The sequence below is a fragment of the Saccostrea echinata genome, unplaced genomic scaffold, assembly GCF_033153115.1.
Source record: "Saccostrea echinata isolate AGI-Se365-2 ecotype Australia unplaced genomic scaffold, CSIRO_AGI_Sech_v1 ptg000038l, whole genome shotgun sequence".
Lineage (NCBI taxonomy): Eukaryota > Metazoa > Mollusca > Bivalvia > Ostreida > Ostreidae > Saccostrea > Saccostrea echinata.
The window spans coordinates 302,548-323,050 of record NW_026889787.1 but is presented as its reverse complement, the minus strand read 5'-3'; the positions used below and the strand labels follow the sequence as shown (position 1 = coordinate 323,050).

Below are 20,503 nucleotides of genomic sequence, written 5' to 3'. Positions count from 1 at the left end.
ACAAGAGCATGATTAATATGGAAACATTCTCAAGAAGAGTAGATTCAAGTTTATACAAATCATGACCCCAGGGGCTAGCGAGGGGCCATTTTTTTCTTGCCCCTATTTTCCATCCACATGGAGATGCAAATTTTAAAACCATTTTACAAATCTACAGGACAAAACCAATCATCTTCCAAATGATCATGATTTAAGGCTAATGAATAAAATATTAGGGAAGTCCTCGGAACCAGGCTGTTTAAACAAGTTAAATATTTTTAAAAAATGAACCCGATTTAACTCCCCGGGTGAAAATAAAAATTCCGAAACCTTAATGCACATCTACATGACACCACCAACCATCTACCAAAATATTATTAGGCTTCTATGTAAAATGTAAGAGAAGTTCTGGGAACCAGGGGTTTTTTGCATTAAAAAAACGTCATTTTTCGACCCCAATTTAACCCCTAGGGTGAAAATGAAAATTGTGAAACCTTACTGCACATCTATAGGACACCACCAACCATCTCCCAAAAAATGATTAGGTTACAGTGTAAAATGTTAAAGGAGTTCAGGGAACCAGGGGCTTTTTGCATAAAAAAAACGTCATATTTAGACCCCCATTTGACCTCCAGGGTGAAATTGAAAATTGCGAAACATTTCTGCATAAAAAACATCATTTTTCGACCCCAATTTGACCCCCAAGATCAAAATGAAAATTCTGAAACCTTACTGCACATCTAAATGACACCACCAACCATCTTTCAAAAGATGATTAATGGTTGATTGATTGATTGTATATTGTTTTACGTCCCATTCGAGAATTTTCTTTCATATAGAGACGTCACCATATACCGGTGAAGGGCTTCAAATTTTGACCTTTACTCGGCACTCAGGGCCATTGAACAGTGAGGGATCTTTATCGTGCCAACGCCTGCCGTGACACGGGGCCTCGGTTTTTAAGGTCTCATCCGAAGGACCCGCAACTTTCACTTCAAAGTGCCGAGCGCATGGCGAAGGAACAGTTGCTACCTATTTTTTATCGACTTAGGTCTGTCGCGGCCGAGATTCGAACTCACGACCTCCCGATCACGGAGCGAGCGCTCTACCGACTGAGCTACCGTGAACGGTCAAAAGATGATTAAGCTACTGAGTAAAATGTAGGAGTTTGAGAAAGAAGAGTGTGACATACGGACGGACGGACATGAGTAACAACAATATACACGAACTTTCTTTAGAAAGTGCGGGTATAACGAGCGGTCATAACAAAATCGATGTTTGATAGCGGAGTGATAAATTGTACCTGTCAATGGGATGTTGGACCGCTTACGTCACACTTTGGGCGGGGTCAGCTAAATTTCATCGGCATTCGTTGGTGTTCGACATACGTGTATGTCAAAATAGAAATAATGTTATGAACATAAATAGTTAAGAGGTATAACAAAACGTTTATAGACTGTGTTCTCAGGCCAAATGCGTTTGGTCGAACCCTCGAACCAAACTGTTTGCCTTTCGTCTAACGGCCTCAGGCAAAATGTTTGGTTGTCGGGTCCGACAAACACATGTTGCCCTCAAACCCAATCAATAAATATATAATATTACCTGAATTCATAGTGTTTGGTTTAATCCTTTTTTTTCCTCTCTTAAAAGAAAACAACCCTAAAAGCATAATTAAACACTTCCTGAAAATTTGGTTTAACAAAACAAGTAATGTAAATTTACAATGCCTCTAATTGGCTTTTCTGAAAAAAAAAGTCAAAGTTGGAAAAGGTAACCTTTACATTAACTTTTTATGCACTTAAATTTGATGTAATGTCCCACTTTTTCTTGACTTTACAAAAAAGTAAAGTTAATATTTACAAACATAAATTACGGCTTGGGGGGTACATTAAATCTGATAATTACAAATATTAAATTTAATTAAATACCATCTTTAATAGCCACAAAAGTTATAATTAATGTTTCCATTCTTCTGAATAAAGCTTGTGCATATGATAAATAAGCTTTTCCTTTCAAACTGAAACTGCTTAAGAAGTCTGGACATCATACTTAATATACAAAGTAACAACAGAATGTCCTTGTTTATTGCTATACCAAACATTTTTATACAAACAATAATCATCAAAAGCATCAATTTCTTGACAGTATTTGTTGTTCATAGTCTATCCTGCAAATCCCATCTACTTAAATAAGTATCTAGGACAGAGTACATTTCACCAAAATCTTTTCAAACATGCCATTTTGTTTTATAACAATCCAATTGTTCATCCTCGAATTTAAAGATTTGAATTGACATGAAACTTTGCTCCGCTTTCTTGTTACTGGACATGCGTTTCTAATGAAATCGACAACTGTCCAAATATATAATTTGTCACATCTTCCTTTTCAGAGTACAAAAATTTAGTCTCATTCAGGCGGTCTTGTATTGCTTTCCTTAAAAGAAAAAAAAAATTTTTTCAGTGGCACGAATATGAATATTTTCATAGGCATCTGTGTTATAAATTAAGATAAACTGTGATATCAGTAACTATTCACAGTACCATGACTAATGAAAATTAAAACAAGATGCAACCATATTAATAAATGTAGATAGAAATTTCATAGATGACCTTTAACTTTAAAAAAAAAATATTTTGAACCATAATGTCAGCCAAAATGTATTTTTTACCAAAAAGACGATGTTAACCTTATTTAATAAGACGGATATAAACAGATGGACACGTTGTTATCGACTTATTTTATGAAACTGGACTGGGCCACTAGCTCTTATCATTAAAAAATCTTACCCCCCAAGATTAAAATTACCTTATTTTTCTTTTTAAAGGACTGGTTACAATATATACTTATGTAAGAGTAATATAAGATTTCTTATGACCTTCTTGATACTTTTGCAGAATTGAAAAAAAAATGTTTGTCTTACTTGCAAGAATTTGTGAAAAAGTACTGGCATCAGTATCTATGGATTAGGGCTGTATCAATATGTCGATATATCGATACGTATCAATACTCAAGAATGCATCGTATCGAAAAAAAATAACTTCCAATACGTATTGGGCAGGCAGTTTTTCTTATAAATTCTGTGAAAAAGTTAGAAATTTCAATTACCGAGGATTATATTTAACTATTTTGAATTAAAATTGATCAATAATGCTATAATTTTTATGGAGGTAGCACATCTTTAATAATTATTACAAAATACATAGACAACTTTATTTAGCATGTTGATTTTACAGTCGTTAGAAGTTTGAATTTTAAGTGTAATGAGTAATGACAGTGAGACAAGAACTTTGATATGAGTTGAAAAACAATTAATTTTAATAAAATTCATGCATTAAATGGTTTATAAGACTTTTTTGATAGACTTATTTAAGAACCCAATATATCGCATATCGCATTATAAAATATCTTATTGTATCGTATAGAAATTTTTTGCTCAATACACAGCCCAACTATGGATAATTACTGAACACATATAATTAACTCCATTTTCCTTCTTAGTAATCAGGTATCAAAAAGACGTCCAGTAGTTGCTGCTTATCGATCTATAGTATGATATTCAAGTTATGGTTTAGATTATATGTACCATTCTCCAAGAAGCATGTTACTGCTCATGAACTATTTCCTGATCTTGGAACTGTAAAAGGTGACTGCAGTTTCCTCATTTTGAAGATAAATAGAATTCATACTTTGATAAACATACTTTGATAAACATTTCATACATCTAGATAAATATAATCGATGTTTTCATAAATGCTTTTGAGTTTGAAGCACACCAAAGAAAGATTTTAAAAATACACAATCATCCATAATGCAATCACAGTTAATGGTTAAGAATTGCCGAACACCCTTATGTTTGTTTTTTCCCAAAATTAAAGAATACTTTAGCAATACTTGCCATCTATAAAATTAAACACTTGAAACCTTCTCAAGTATTTCTTCTTCATGAAAGATCTGTTGATAAGTTGTTAACTCTCTTACAGTTAGCTCTGAGTAGCTGGAGCCTAGACAAAGTAATAAAACATTTTTTGAAATGTATAATTATACTGACTGTCAAACAAATCAAGCAATTGATTATGTAAATATTTGTTTAAGAAGGGATTCTTCTCGTGTTTATCATATTTAAAAATTAATGAATTTTTCACAGATTGAAGAAGACAATATCACTAAGTGATGACATAAATAACATTATATTTGACCGTTTAATTAAAAGGTCAAGGTCATGTCAAGGTCATTATCTTTTCGTGTCATTAAGAATAAAAAAATATTGTTGCCAGTCATGTAATGATTACTATTATGCAGATGAGTTAAGGCTAGGTATAGGTATTTTTATGCAAATAAACTAATTGAAATGCCTAAGAACTATTTCTTTTATACAGAGAAAGTTAAAACTTATTGTCTAATACATGCGTGGTACCCATGACATGAGATAACCAGTACACATTATGACGTCATATTATGACGTCAATGTTCTTTACTACAAAAGATTATAATGAATATCAACAAAAATGCCTCGGCACAAGGGCATGCTCTATTTTATTTTACTAAAACAAGGTATATCTAGAAGCAAAATATTTCAAAGTTTGCTGGTATTGCTGCACAAATGTCAATAGCTCAGTTGTATAATTTCTATTTGTAAAGTTTTAAGTTGAATAAGGGTAAAAATGTACAGTCCTGTATAAGTTTCATCAAATTCTGATCAGATGAGAAAATGCCTAGGATTTGTGCAGCAGTTTTATCAATCTATAGAATATTCTTCTTAGCATTATATAATTTTTATGTAAAAATAAATCGGGTAATCCCTTGCGCCGAAGCCGTTTTGTTGATGTGTTTTATTACCTCCAGTAGGTTAGATCAGTGACGTCATTATATGACGTCATAATGTGTACTGGCTATAACATATCGTGGATACTAAGTATGCATAAGAAAATAAATCAAAACTTTCTCTGAATAATTAATATACCTTTTATGCGTTTTAATAAGCTCATTTGCATAGAAAAGCCTATACCTTGCCTTAACTCACATGCATTTTAAAAAAAATAATTCTTTTTTTTTTCTTTTACATAAAAAGTTAATACAACAAAATGTCTACCAAATGATAATATCAAATTAAGATAAACGGTTAAACTAAATAGATATTGGGTAACCCGAATTTCCTTTATTTTTTTATTTTCATATGTTTTGTATAATTAGAATTCTATTCTTTTTACATATGGTAAAGTAGTCATGTAAAGGTACAAAATGATACATAAACCAAACGTTTTGACCGTTTAATAAGAGAGAAAAACATTTTTTTTTCTGCATTTTTACTCAAATCTGCTCTTAGAATCCTTAGCTTTCAAAGGCTATAAGATTGCCATTTGTCTGTAAAATCATTTTTAATTGATATATTTTAAAACTTTAGTCCCATTATTATTAATCTCAGCCACTACAAAAATTTTCTTAAGCCTTTGATTGTTTAAAAATGCCTTTTAAATTCATTGTTCTGTAATAACTTTAAGAAGCAGAAAAGGAGATATTTTCATACGCCACCATTCCGCCAAAAATATAGTCCCTGATAGACTTTAAAGCCAGTTGTCTATTATTTCAAATTGTACAATTTTGAAAAAGAAAGAAAAATATGATCTTTAAAACCCTTCACATCTAAATATAAAAGGCATGTAAGAAAATATACTTTGAGTGTTTCATTAAATCAGAAACCAGACAAGAATCTCTCCTTAAGTAACAATTTTATGATACTATTTATCGATTTTTTTTAAACTTATGCCTGCAAGTGCCGTAAAACAATATTGGGCTCCCTTGGTCTTGTAGGTCATACATTGTTGTCATCCATGACGTTTTTGTTTAAGAACCTGCATAATTGATTTCACTGTAGCTGTTTTTGAAAAATGGGCATGGTTTAGAATGCAGAAAATATCTATATAATATAACCTAACTTGTTCTCTGTTAAGAACACTGCCCCTACACTTCTGATTTTTTTATAGCAATGTAAACAGCTAAACATTCTAAAACTGTGACCTAGAATTGTTTTTCTTGGTCTTGTTTTATCCATGAGCCTTTACAGAAAAAATGAAACATTATCCCTAATTTATCATTCTACTTATCTAAGCATAGTCTCTTTTATGTTTCATGTCCAGATTCATTTTTTGCTGATAATTATACCTTCTGAGCTGAGGGTTTATGATAGGTAATGTTAACATAAACTTGTCATCACTGGCCAATTCATTAGACTGATCACAGTTCACATTAATCTTGTTAATGTAAGATAAAAACATAGATCTAAGCATATTGGAAAACTCAAAGATAAAATTCTCCCCTACTCATGTATTGTGTTTTTCTACTCCAACTGATTATGCTATCATACGACAATAGCTGAGTGTAAATGCATATATCACACTTGTTTTAATGTCGAAGCAAAATCAAGTCATAGCACACGTGTGATTTATGGAATGACTCATGGGTTCAGGCTCTTACCATGCACATATATAAATTTCATATTTTAGTTTCAGTTTTTTAATTTAATTATTTCGTTTTCTTTATTTAATAATTTCGTTTTCTTTATTTAATAATTATGTTTGCTTTTTAATAAATAATTTCGTTTTCTTTATTTAATAATTTCGTTTGTTTTTTAAATTTAATAATTTTGTTTTCTTTATTTAATAATTTCGTTTTCTTTATTTAATAATTTCGTTTTTTATCCTTTTCTTTTTAATTTATTTTTGGTTTCCACTATTGGGCTTCCGTATTATGGTTGTCCTTGCAAACAATAGCTCGTACTTGCACGAGAGGTGTGGATTGTGGATTTTTTCTTCTTTATCTGTTTATATATTATTCATATGTTCTCTGTTTGCTTATTTTTCTCGGTAATCTTGCTTCTTTTTTTCTGTAATTTTGCTCCTTTATGTTTTTTTGCTTTCTTTTTTTTGAATCTTACTTTTTGCTTTAATTATTTTTTATTATGTAATTCACCTTGACTTTAATGTAGGGAGAGGGCCAAAATAGGCTAAGCCTGCTGCCTTGTTGCAACCACTATTGAAATAACGTTCACTATTGAAATAATTATTTCAATAGTGGTTGAGAGTGCATTTCAAAACCAAACACAGGTTGTAACCACTATTGAAATAACGTTCACTATTGAAATAATTATTTCAATAGTGGTTGAGAGTTCATTTCAAAACCAAACTCTGGTTGTAACCATTATTGAAATAACGTTCACTATTGAAATAATTTTTTCAATAGTCACTATTTCAATAGTGGCTGCAACAATGTACCCACTATTGAAATAATGATCACTACTGAAAGTAATTATTTTAATAGTTGATATTATTTCAACAGCGGTTTTATACTTGTAACCACTTCTGAAATAACAACCTCTTAATATGTTATAATGCTTATACTTAGTTTTCCCGAATAGTTGATTTTAATGTATATATAAGAGAGAATTTACTTCTATTCTATATCCTATTGATTAAAATAACCTTATTTTCGGCAGAAAGTTTGTACACATAGATATCACATAGATTTCTTCTTTCTTTTTTTAAATGTAAATATTCTAATTTCTAAAACTATCTGTTTTTATAAACTTTAACTTTCCGCAATTAATAGCAATGATGAACCTTATATAACAAAATTGCTAAAAAATTACTAGATCACTTAAATCACAGATATCCGTGTATTATTAGTATTTATAGACAGAAATTAAAACATAAAATTACATATCATATTTTAAACTCAATAAATTAATTCATTATGTTGGGAAACATAATGAAGAATTTATCTTTATACATTTTTTTTCAAGAGCGGGGTTATTTCAATAAGGCTTGCAATGTGGTTTGGGTATTGAAATCATTGCCAGTAACTACTGAAATCATTATTTCAATCACTGTTGAAATCTTTATTTCAATCACTATTGAAATCTTTATTTCGTGAAATTATTTCAATAGTGGTTGTGGCCTGGTTTACGTTTTGAAATGCATTCAAAACCTCTATTGAAACTATTGTTTCAATAGTAAATGTTATTTCAATAGTGGTTGCAACCTATGTTTAGTTTTGAAATGCAAATGCAACCAAAAGTTATTGCAGCCTGGGTTAGGTTTTGGAATGCATTCAAAACCTCTATTGAAATCATTGTTTCAATAGTGAACGTTGTTCCAATAATGGTTACAACCTGAGTTTGGTTTTGAAATGAACTCTCAACCACTATTGAAATAATTATTTCAATAGTGAACGTTATTTCAATAGTGGTTACAACCTGTGTTTGGTTTTGAAATGCACTCTCAACCACTATTGAAATAATTATTTCAATAGTGAACGTTATTTCAATAGTGGTTACAACCTGTGCTTGGTTTTGAAATGCACTCTCAACCACTATTGAAATAATTATTTCACTAGTAAACGTTATTTCAATAGTGGTTACAACCTGTGCTTGGTTTTGAAATGCACTCTCAACCACTATAGAAATAATTATTTCACTAGTGAACGTTATTTCAATAGTGGTTACAACCTGTGTTTGGTTTTGAAATGCACTCTCAACCACTAATGAAATAATTATTTCAATAGTGAACGTTATTTCAATAGTGGTTGCAACACTGCCCAATCCTTTTCACTTCTAGATTTGTAAATAAAATATTGTTTACACTGAACTTGTATTTACTCTCCATGAACTATACTGTCATAAACTGGCACTAGTTCCTCTACACATACAGTGCAGTGAACTAATTTTGTTACAGCATCAATGCTGATTTGAATGCTTCCTTTGCTTGCTGATTTGAATGCTTCCTTTGCTTGCTGATTTAATGCTAGTTATCCTTATCCTGATGCTGTTTTATAATTAGGTCAATGCTACTGGAAGTAGCATCATGCTACCGGAAGTAGATAATGAATTTCAGCATTGCCGTTTAAAGCAATAAAAGTGCCTTTTACTATTATTTTATCATAATATCTCACTATGTATCAATAATGTGAATATTTTAACCAATATTTTTTCTTTCTTTTTTAATTTTTTACTGAATTAATTGATTTTCTGATGCTAGTAGGATAATGCTGATTTTATGTAGGTCAATGCTGGTTTTATCCTTTGCTTGCTGATGCTGATCCTGGTAATGCTGTTTTTTAAATGCTGATCCTAATGCTAGCTCGATCCTGATGCTACTAATGCTTATGCTGATGGTGGTTTATGTAACAAAATTAGTTCCCTGCACTGTACTGCCCACGCGCACCAAGCCCTGCGTCCCAAACTTATTTTGGTCCTCGTCTCGACATAAGCCCTGAATTCAGTCGTAAGGTCCTAACAACCTATTTCTTTCCCCTGATTTATAAAATACAAATGGTAATAACAGGCAAAACACACATTAATTTACAACAAAGCCCACAAAATATCTATAAAACAAAATAGCTTATTAACTGGAGAAAGAAATGCTAATACAGTAAAATTAGCAACTCCTTGCTTACCAGTTTACCAGACTAATTTCTGAAATTCACCATGGACCTCGACTACAGGAAATTTAATAACGTAGCTGCACACATGACAAACAGCCACGACTCTCACTGACTAAACCAGTTATACTAAAAATAGCCCTATTCACAAACACTTTAAGCAAAGGAACCAAACTACGGATACAATTACTGCTATTTCCACATAAAATACTTGTAACGAACTTGATATAAAAAGTAATTCAACTTCAACACACTTCTGAGAATATTATGTCGTATTCAACATCTCTTGATAAATCAAAAAGCAATATTCTCTTTTTTTATTATTCAAACCTCTAACCTTCAGAAAGTAGGATTTTCAAAGTAAGATTTTCCATGAAAGGCGGACCTTGCAAGGTGCTTACTTACTTTAGGTATTAGACATCACTCTTTCTATTGTTTTTGCGTCCTTTTTAAGATCTTTAAGAAAGTCCTCAATATTAGACTGATCTTCACTTTTTGCTCCTTTTGTGTGGAACTTCTGAGTTTTCTCAAATTGAAATTTTTTTGCAAACAATATGAAAAATGGATTTAAAACATAATTCTGATGTTGAAAGTTCCAAAAATAGTTGTTTCTTTAAAAATATCTTGGAATAGTGAATATCAGGAAACTATTCTATATTGAAAGTACAACTAAGAAAATGTCTGATTGAAGATACATGCGAAGGAGTTATAATTGCCCTTACCGACAATTTTTGGAGATTAGGAAGTAGTTAGAATCTATTCCTTCGCCAAGCGACGGGCACTTTAAAGTGAAAGTCCTTTGTATGAGACCTTAAAAACCGAGGCCCCGTGTCATGGCAGGAGATCACTCACTACACAGTGGTCCTGAGTGACGAGTAAAGGTCTTAATTTAGAGTCCGCCGACGGTATAGTTTTAAGACTCTTAATGAGTAAAAAAAATATCAAATGGGACGTAAAGCAACATACAATAAATAAATATAAAATTAAAACACGATTGTTTTAAATAAATGCAATTTGTTTTCCCTCGATGAGGTGAAAGGTAATTTATACTTACTTTTTTTCTAAATTCTTATTGCAAAAGTTTACTAAAATCAAAGTGCAAGAGTTATGTGAAGATGCTTTTAATGGTCATTTTATTGTTTTTTGTTTGTTTGCTTTTTGCTTATCGTCTCTTGGAATTTTTTTTTTAATTCATATTGACCAGCGAACACTTGTCGGGGAAGGTATTCAAATCTAGACACGTTCTAAGCATCCACGGCCTTATAGTAGTGAGGTATCCTTTTCTTCCAGTACCTTCTGAGACAAGGAATCTTGGTTTACAAGGTCTTACCGAAGGACCAATCTCCATATCCTGCAGTGAGATTCTTACTCACGACGTAAAGATCTGTTCCTTAGAGCAAACACTTTACCCACTGCGTCAAACAGGCGACAAATGTCGATTTAAATCAAAATAAATTTATACTAAATTTGTCTACAATTTTAATCCTGTTTACATCTTTTCACGTTATGAACAAGATAGAGGTACAGACCCTGAAACGTGCTATTACCCCCCAAAAAGCAAGAGACTTTCGTGTGCGCTTTTCGTTTCGTGCAAACCGTGTAGAGTTTCGTGTAAACCGTGCAGCGTTTCGTGCAAACCGTGTAGAGTTTCGTGTAAACCGTGCAGCGTTTCGTGTAAGCTCCAAAGCGTTTCGTGCAAACCGTGTAGCGAGCGTGTGAGAAACGTGTGAGAAACGTGCGACTTTCGTGTATGAACCGTGTGAGAAATGTGCGACTTTCGTGTATGAACCGTGTGAGAAACGTGCGACTTTCGTGCAAGAACCGTGTGAGAAACGTGTAGGATTCATTCGGAAGTCATTTTATTTTAAATATGGCTATCGATGGATCAACATGTCAGTCTGTGCTGTTTGTAATTACTATTATTGGGATATATCATGCCGGTGGTATTTTAAGAGAAAAAAAAATTACGGAAATAGCAGAATAAAATTGCTCGGTAATGTAATTACATATTCGTTTGATTTTCTTTCATTTTTATTAAATAAAGATGGACAGAAAATATGTTTAAAGTAATTAATTATATACACATCAATTTTAAGGTATTTGATTCAATACATTTTTTTAAAGGAACAATACTGAACATTTTGTTAAAAGAAAATTCATCGGGAATCCGGTCTTGTCCTTTCATTCATTTATTTGAATCTTGTCACCATTTTACCATTATGGTATATAGAGATTACAAGAACACATGGGTGATTAATGCAAAATAATAGATAGATATGGCAGTGAAAAATAGAATACAAAAATTAGTACGTTGCTGTAAATGTGAAGTATGGGAATTCTAGGCCGAGGAGCAAAATAATTTTTTTCTTTATAAAAGAAAATTAGAAAGAAAGATTGTGATACAAATAATTTTGAAACGATGAGTCATTCATAGTCTTTTTATGCAAACAATTGGTTGAATAATGATTACCATATAAATAAATCATAACTCACATGTATCCAAATAGAGGGTGAAATATTTCCTGGGGGAGGGGGGGGGGTGTTCAAATGGAAAACACAAACTTTGAGTATTTGTTGTTAGTAAGTTTTTATAGATAATTTTCTTTTTAAAGAAAATTATTGCTTTTTCCGGGATGCGCCCGTTGCACCCCTAAAAAATATATTTGAATCTTCTTTATACTTCCAACTCTCTTCTTACGACTGTGATCAAGGTCATTTATAACAGCGATCACGGGCTTCGCGTGCCTATTATCTCTTGTCAATCATGGCTAAGATGACACCTGACAATAACGATTGATTTTTAATTCGTAAAATTGAATGGTTTTATTAGTATTTAATGGGTACAAATACACGTGGATTTTATTTCTTAAATTTATCAGATTGTCTGTAAACAGTGAATTAATTTGCCAGTGCATTCGTGAATAAAAAAAAAATTAAAGAAATAAATCCTGAATAATATTATTTTAGTTGTGTTATTAATCACGCAGTTCTAGAGCATTAATTTTAGTTTTTAGGACATTGGACATTTGTACATGTATATTCAATGTATTGTTAAGAGCCGCGACTATTGATTGTTACATTTTTGTTGTCTAGACGGGGTTTGAAATCAGGATTTTACAAGGTGGTGGGTATATTGAATTTGTTTTTATTTGATAAACACAATGCCTCAAAAGGGAACTAAAGAATTACAATACATTTCCCCCGGCTTCTCTACCATATTAAATTTTAATGATAAATCAAAGTCTAATTCTGTAATGAAACGATACATGTATATCTACCATTCTGAATAAAGTGCATTTAATGAATTACATGTATCTGGTCCGCTAGAGATATGGATATCCTTTTTTTTCTTAGAGCGGGCATTTGTTTCTATAATAATTTTTTTCCCAAAGGTATACTTTCTGAAACAAGTCCCGTTATATTTAGCCATCCATGTACATGTACAGAAGTAAGATCTCGACAATCTATCCCCTCCCCCCCTCCCTGCACAATGTTCTTTTTTGATGCAGTGTACATATTACCTTTGCAAATTATAAATAGAACCTTATTTAATCAAATGAAATTATCTTTTTACTAAATCGAAAAATGAATAAATCCATCAATAATTAAAAAAAAAGAAAAGAAAACCAATCCGTTTTCAGAAATCATACGCAATTTAATCGATATATAAATTTTTCTCAAATCAATAACTGAGTTTATTTGTCAGTAATGAAACGACTTTTTAATATTAAACTATAATTGTAAAAACATTGAATGCTGTAAAGATTATGAATAACAAATATATTTTTTTTTTTTCAGTGCGTAATTTAGAGTCTAGTGAAAAAGGTTTGTACATAGACGATGATAGGCATTTCACCGGGCGGGTCATATACTCAGTGACAACTATTAATTAATTACAACTGAATATTGAACATTTTATCTGTTAATATAGTAATGGTGTAGCGAGTTTTAATCTTAACTTCATCTGAATGATTGCAATTCTTAACTAATCTTCGATTAATCCTTAATAATTTATATAAATTCCGAGAGATTCCGAATAGAAAATCCAGATTGAGGCCAAAGCGTGCGAGAATCGTGTACAAAGCGTTTCGTGCAGGCTTTCGTGTAAACCGTGCAGCCTTTCGTGCAAAGCGTTTCGTGTAAACCGTGTAGCGTTTCGTGCAAACCGTGTGGCGTTTCGTGTAAACCGTGCAGCGTTTCGTGCAAACCGTGTACTAGCGAGCGTGTACCGTTTGTGCACCGTGCGTGTGGGGTAGTAGCACGTTTCAGGGTCTGTGCTTGTATTTGTTATGATAGTAAGGAATGACAATGAAAAGAGTTTTACATATCCAACACTTAAACGATAACATTGGTAGCGCTGAGCGTAAGGTGTCTGTGTACATGATACGATTTGTCTACCGCATTTATGACATTGATTATTGTTCATTATCTTCGTCTTTACGTGAGTTAATTTATATTGATTGAAGGACATTTTAATAGCAGAATCAGATCAAGATAATAATTTTCCCCCTAACTTAAAGATAGCAGATTCATGAAATAACAGTGACCAGGTAACTCTAATTGCAAGAAGTCTGCTCAGGCGGATGTTGTACTGGAACTGTTAAATGGATCGTTAAGAAACCCTTTGGCTTCTTGGGATCATGGAGTTAAAACGGATTATCGTTTTTAAAAATGTTGTGAAAACAGATTAAAACATTCTCGGTTATTGTAACGTGACCTTTCTGGTCTATTCAATTCAACCCATCAGTTGATCAGTTGAAATGCGTCGTAAATTTTACTATTTGGCTCGAACAAAATATGTACATGCAAAAGTATGTACCATCAAATATAACGATTTTCATACGATATGGATATGGATTAATCGATCAATATTTTTTTTTCGAAAAATCACACGACATAACACAGAACGAATTGCACCACGAATGGCGTTTTCTTCGTGCAATGGGAACAAAAGTTTTAAAATCTTATTTATATCTGTATACAATGCTGATTAAGAGATATTTTATATGGGTGTAACAAACATTTGATGACTGGGTTTTATGGCCACATACGATCTAAAAGGACAGTTAGGCCTTGGACAACACTTTGCACACCGGTACCATGCATCAACTAGTGTCCTTAACACAGTCAACTGTATAATATCTGTTTCTTAAATTATCCCATGACCGACAGTTTACAATTTATAGCCACAAGGGGGCATATCGCATTTCATCATAAGTGTGTTGATATATTAAATATCACACATAAAGCTATTGATATCCATCTGTTAGATCCTAGGCTTAAGAACTGTACAACTGAGACGAGATTTGTTTCATTTCTTTTAAGTTTTAAGAGAGCATGTCACTAAGCATTGAGCTTCATGCTATATAAACATGGAAAGTGGAAAAAAATATTTCTAGCTCAAATTTTGTGAACATGATGCATATGAATAGTCTTTCAAAAAAACATACCTACCCAGGCATATGACCTCTTGTTTCCATGTCAACCAGGGAATTTGCTATATTTTATTACAGAAATACTTGAACTGCCTTATCCTGTTATAATTCATGTATTTTACATCCAAACTCCATGTATAATTTTATAATGTGGGTCATAAAGTGCTTTGAAATACATTTTTCTGTTTTATAAGGAAAATTTATTTTGTAATTGATTTTTATTAGATTTTACCTATAGAATTATATTGCATGAAGAGCTATGTAGTTTGCAAAATCCAGACAACTTTAGAAAATTCTACATATATCTGTAGAAGGAGAATACTCTGTTCAATAAATTAAATAAATAAAATTGGGTAGACAATCAAGACTTTCAGAAAAAATATCTGAATGAATTGTTGTAAAACACTGTTGAAAAATGATTGGATTACCTCCCTTGCAAGAGCTCTCTAGCAAAGGAGGTCAGAAAGAATGAAACAGACAACAATAGAGGAATTGCGGGAGAAAAAGGAAAACTTCCAACTTGGAGTAGTTGAACAAAAACAGATAGTGGTATGTTGAATATGTTTTTTTTTTTTCATGTACATTTTTGGGTAAACTTTTGACAAGTTTGGCATTATCCTGTTATTCGCTCCGCGGAGTGGATAATATTTGACGTTGTTGACGTTATTCCCATTTTGTTTTCATACTAAATTTTGTGCATTTAAATATTCCAGACATAAAAAAATTACCTTTATTCCGTTTTTTATCGCAATATTTTTTCTAATAGTGATGCATCGCATCCATAAAACATTTCTTCTTCTTACTTAATTTTGGGGATTTTAGTTCATTCTTTATAAAAATATCTATATTTTGATTGGATAATGTCAAGTGCTTTATCCAATGAAAAATCATTTACCGATGCATTGTGGGAAAAATATTCCTAACGGTTTTTTTCCGGTAGATGCCATATTGTCAAAGATGAATAGGTCAAAGATAGGAATGAAATTTGCAGCCATCGGGAATGTATGGAAGGTGAGAATGTAATTTAATTACGTCCAATAAATTTATGATAAAGTAATCTAATAAATTAAACATATTTTTAAATGTATCGCTGACTTGCGTGGGATATTTTTATAAATCAATTTGTGTTTTCGTTGCATTGTAAGAATACCGCCATATTGATTTAAATAACGGACCTGAAGCATCACTAAATGTATCAATAACTGTAAGTTATCTCCGTTTTACCAAAGAACTTATGATTAAGACGATTTTTCTAAATTATATAGAAGTAATTGATTTCTTTCAAAATTGTATTGCACCTTTTCGTAATTGAAGCAAGAATTATTCGCTAAACCATACTTCGATGTAGGGTCAAAGTCATAAGTTCTTTAATAAAACGCATAGGTTTACTTTAAATACGTTTTAAAAAACAAGTAAACAATTTCATTGAGTTAATAAAATTTGGCACATATTTATTGTAGAATAAACATTCCACTACTGGAAATCGTCATCATCTGACGTCCATACAAAGGCTGTTTTGGCGTATGGGTTGGAAAGAGTTGTCTTTCTTTTCCCTCGTCTTGATGGTTCCTTCTCTTTGAAGTCAGCAGGATGACATACTTTATCAGTGCGCATCCTCTTTGTAACTGGAAAAGGGTTTAAAACAAAAAAGTACTAAGAATTTCAAATTTGTTTTGCGTTCATTATGTACATTGCATTAAAGTAAATGTAAAACTACTGTGAAATTTAAGTAAATTTAGCTAAAAAAAAATTCACAAAAGTAACTGCACTTGTTAAAAAAAGTAGTACCTGCTTTAGTTGTTTTTTTAGGAGCTGAGAGTGTTGATGGGACAGGACGCAACGTTGCCTCTGCAGATGGCCCTGGAATATCCTCCTCTGAGGAAATAATAATAGGATTTCTGGTCCCAGAACTCAGTGGTTCTAAAAAATGGTAATGTTTTAATGCATTTGTTATTTAGTTAATTTTAATTTAAGTTAAATTTAAATTAATTTTGAATTGTTTTATACATTAAAATATCATGGATTTATTAAATGTATGATTTATTTCTAAGAAGATATTGCATACTTTTCCTCCTGGTGCTCTTTCTAGTTTGTATGGTGCTTGTGTCTTGCCCATTTGTAGTCTTCATTGCAGCTTTAATAAACAAAACATGGCATGTTTAATTTCATTACAGTGTTTTCTTTCCATTGTGTAATATATTGAAATATTCATCTACTTTTTAAAATTTTTCTTTGGAAATGTGTATATATATTATAATTAACACATTTAAAAGTAATTTTATTTTGATACCTTTATCAGATGATGCATCTTGGCTCCTTGGACCGGCCTTATTTTGGATTAACACTCGAGCTATGAAGACAGAAATGGTATATTTGATGATTACTATTATTACTTAATGCTAATGCTATTAAAGACACCTTGAAAAATTTTCAAAATGTTTTATTGTAATACCTTCCACATGTACAGGTCTTCCTTCTTGAGGAATGGATTTTGAAACTATAAAATAGAAATTAATGATTTTGGTAATTTATATAATATATAGTTGTTAAAATTCATTATTGGATTAAAGCCATGAGACACTAAAACTCCTAAATACTTTTTCTTATAGGCTTTACCTCCTGGAACTGTAAGTTCTGTAAGAGTGGTGTCCCCTTCATCCTCGCTCCCAGACCCTTCAAGCATCTCCTGCGACACTTTATCCAAAGTGGACTTCTGCAGCAACTGCCGCTCCTGGAGTTCACTTGAAGAAAGTTCCCTGTTGGGCATAATAGCTGAGCTATCTTCCTCCACTAAGCCTGAAAACAACTCAGCCGAAGTTGTCTCAATCTGCGATTCAGCCTCGCTTTCGGCATCAGTGTTCTCTGCAAAAAAGGATAAGAAAGTGAATACTAAACGACAAATCTATGTGCACATTATAAAATTTAAAATACTCTGCACATTAATACCTGGTCTAATTTCCCAGTCGTCAATTTTAGACTGGCTTTCTGGAATTCCTTCCCAAGTATTGAAGAGTGGCGTTGGGTATGTGTAATGAGGTGGACTATCCAATGGGTAGACACTTCTCAAAAGATTAAAAAAGGCCTCGTAGATGTTACCCCTCTCTGCCGATCTCCACATTATTTCCGCTAGATGCCCTTCAAATTGTGAAAGTTTGGTACCCACCAGTCTCCTGAAGTGGTCTTTGGCATGTTTCCAGGCCCCTTCGATTCTGTTGGTGTGTACCTCAACTACTTCTTGTGACTTGGTGTTTATATACGTTTTTTTGAACGAGTACTTGTGCAAAACAGTGAAGTGGTCGTATCCTGCGTCGTTCAATTTACAGTAGGCGGACCACCCATCACTGTAAATAGTTGACCCTTTTTCTACGTGCCTTTCGATAATTGGAAGAAGTGTATCTTCTGTTCTGTCTGACACAGGGTACATGACCAAAGTATTGCTGTCTCTTTCGACCATCCCAAATATCCAAATCTACACAGAGTGAAAAAAAAAATTGTTACATATGTAAATAGTATTTCTTCTAAAATGTTTCTTAAATTGATATACTGAAAAATGTTTCTTAAATTGATATACTGTAATTAAGTATCCTTGTAAATAGGTAACCTTTTTCATTTCTTTGTTTTTAAAATCATGTTATTTAATACTAATCAATATCTTTCAACTAATACTAAAAATTTGTGTTCTTAACTTTTGAACATGACAAATTTGTTTTGTGTCATATGAGATACATAATTGCATGCTTTAAGGATTTCTGCATTGTTCTTTTAATCATCTGTTTATTTGGTGAGGCACACTAAGCAACTTACTTTGATTTGTAAATGATTTCTGCATTGTATTTTTGAATCATCGTTTTATTTGGTGAGGCACACTTACTTTACTTTTATTTCTTGCACATGATTTACTGAAACTAAATAGATCCTTGTTCCTTTTTACTGTTATTAAATGTTTTATTTGAACTTGGTCAGGAAAACATGGAATTAATAAGAAGATAAATGTGTTGTTTTTTAAGCTTGTTCAAAGAGTGAGGCACACATATTTTTTTTTTCTTTAATTTTGTACTGAAATACACACCTGCTTCAATTTCATGTTATCCTTGTTCAACATTACTTTTCATTTGGTGAGAAACACCATTCTAATTAATATTTTTTAACTTTAATACCTTTAATCCACGATTAGGGTTTCCTCTATGGAATTTCACCCTCCTGCCAAATAGGGATTCGTCTATCTCCACAACCCCCTGCATTTTTCTGTACCGCAGATTTGTATAAAAATACTCCTTGAAGAGTTCCCGAGTGAAGCTTGCCCAGTTGACAGCTGTTGTACCATAGGCCATACCTGAAAAGCGCACACATTGCGCAAGGCTGCTCTTTTCCAGGTACGACTTTATGAAAACCATAATATCCTGCAGCATTAAATTACTTTTGTCGAAGAAGGAGTAAGTACGTGATGACTTGGTATGGTCCCTATTCTTTGTACATCTAAAAATGCTGCCTCCAGGAGCTCGAGCAAGGACCTTCAGGCTCATCTGTCCATCGCAGTTGTATGGGCACTGAAATGTGGTAGCCAGGATGCCATTTTCTCTGCACCATCTATGGACATCTTCTTCACTTCTTGAAAAGAGAGCGTAGAAATTCCAGGGATTTCCAAATTCTCTTGGTTGCACATCTAAGATGTTCTCCACTCGTCGTTCTCGGTAACTTCCGCCACCTCTCCTTGCCGACATGACTGAACTGGACAACTGACGACGGACAAAATCGCGCGTATTTATAAGGAGAGGGGGTGGAGCTTCTTCATTAATTTTAAATAACAATAACCTAAAAACTGGATCTAACCAGATACTTACCCTTAAAGTCTGCTCACTAACCATTAAAAAACAAGGACTGTAAATAGAATTTTTGTAAATTTATTTGTTATGTTTCCGAGTTTTTCATTTGTTGTTATTTCTGTTTTTTTTCTTTCGTCACGCGGAAGATACCGCCTCCTCCTCCCATCCAAATACTGATATTGTCTCTGGCTAACGTTCCATGCATATAGAGTGTAGTTACGTCCAGCATGGAATAATCTGAAATACGGATTAAATTCTAACCATAGAAGAAATTAATAAATTTCAAATTTGAAGGAAATTAACATACCTGAAAATGGCACGGAAATGACTGTGCGCCGCTTTGTCCCTAGCCAGGCCCATCAACATCCCCCAATGCATAAAAACATCTGGATTTAAGCCGTTCACGTACACAAACGTACAAATTAGTAGCCTCTCCCAGTGAGTTAAACACTGGCTCCAAAATAGTCTTCTAACTAATGTCGGCCATTCCCTCGCAGGTCCTACACGAAAGAAATTTAAGTGTATCTTTTCAAGTTAATCTCTAAATAATTTTACGGAATAAACCGTATCATAAAGTTATGCACCCCCCTTCTTGTAATGAAATATATTTGGAAGGCTGTATAGCGTTTATTACGTGTAGAAAAAAAATCGAGAGGAGGAAAACAAAAAGGAAGCATTTATCAGACTTAATAACAGACTTAATAACAGGCAAACAATAGTGAAACCGGAGGCATATCTCAACGGATTAAACTGTAAATTCAAATTCTAAAAAAAAAAAGAAAAGGATTTTTTTTTAGGCATTCATATGTCGCACAATTCCAACGCATTTTAAAC

At 32.6% G+C, this 20,503-nt stretch overlaps 2 protein-coding genes across 2 annotated transcripts in view; both read right to left on the bottom strand.

Annotated features, from left to right (window-relative positions):
• LOC133200314 (uncharacterized) overlaps positions 1-20,503 on the bottom strand; it is a 454,022-nt gene that overhangs the window by 214,989 nt on the left and 218,530 nt on the right. The gene's annotated exons all lie outside the window — the stretch shown is intronic.
• Positions 16,874-19,567, bottom strand: LOC133200297 (uncharacterized). Its single transcript, XM_061336120.1, has 5 exons — positions 19,004-19,567; positions 17,793-18,315; positions 17,463-17,708; positions 17,137-17,196; positions 16,874-16,980 (listed from the first exon to the last, which is right to left on the bottom strand). The coding sequence occupies exons 1-5, from the start codon at positions 19,565-19,567 to the stop codon at positions 16,874-16,876; spliced, it is 1,500 nt and encodes a 499-aa protein (XP_061192104.1).

What these genes read in the sequence shown, in the direction of transcription:
- LOC133200297 (XM_061336120.1), bottom strand. Translation starts at nt 19,567, where the DNA reads ATGTCGGCAAGGAGAGGTGGCGGAAGTTACCGAGAACGACGAGTGGAG. An exon ending in ACCCTAATCGTGGATTAAAG is followed by an intron (nt 18,316 to 19,003) that starts GTATTAAAGTTA and finishes CACTCTGTGTAG; the next exon opens with ATTTGGATATTTGGGATGGT. An exon ending in CGACTGGGAAATTAGACCAG is followed by an intron (nt 17,709 to 17,792) that starts GTATTAATGTGC and finishes CCTTTTTTGCAG; the next exon opens with AGAACACTGATGCCGAAAGC.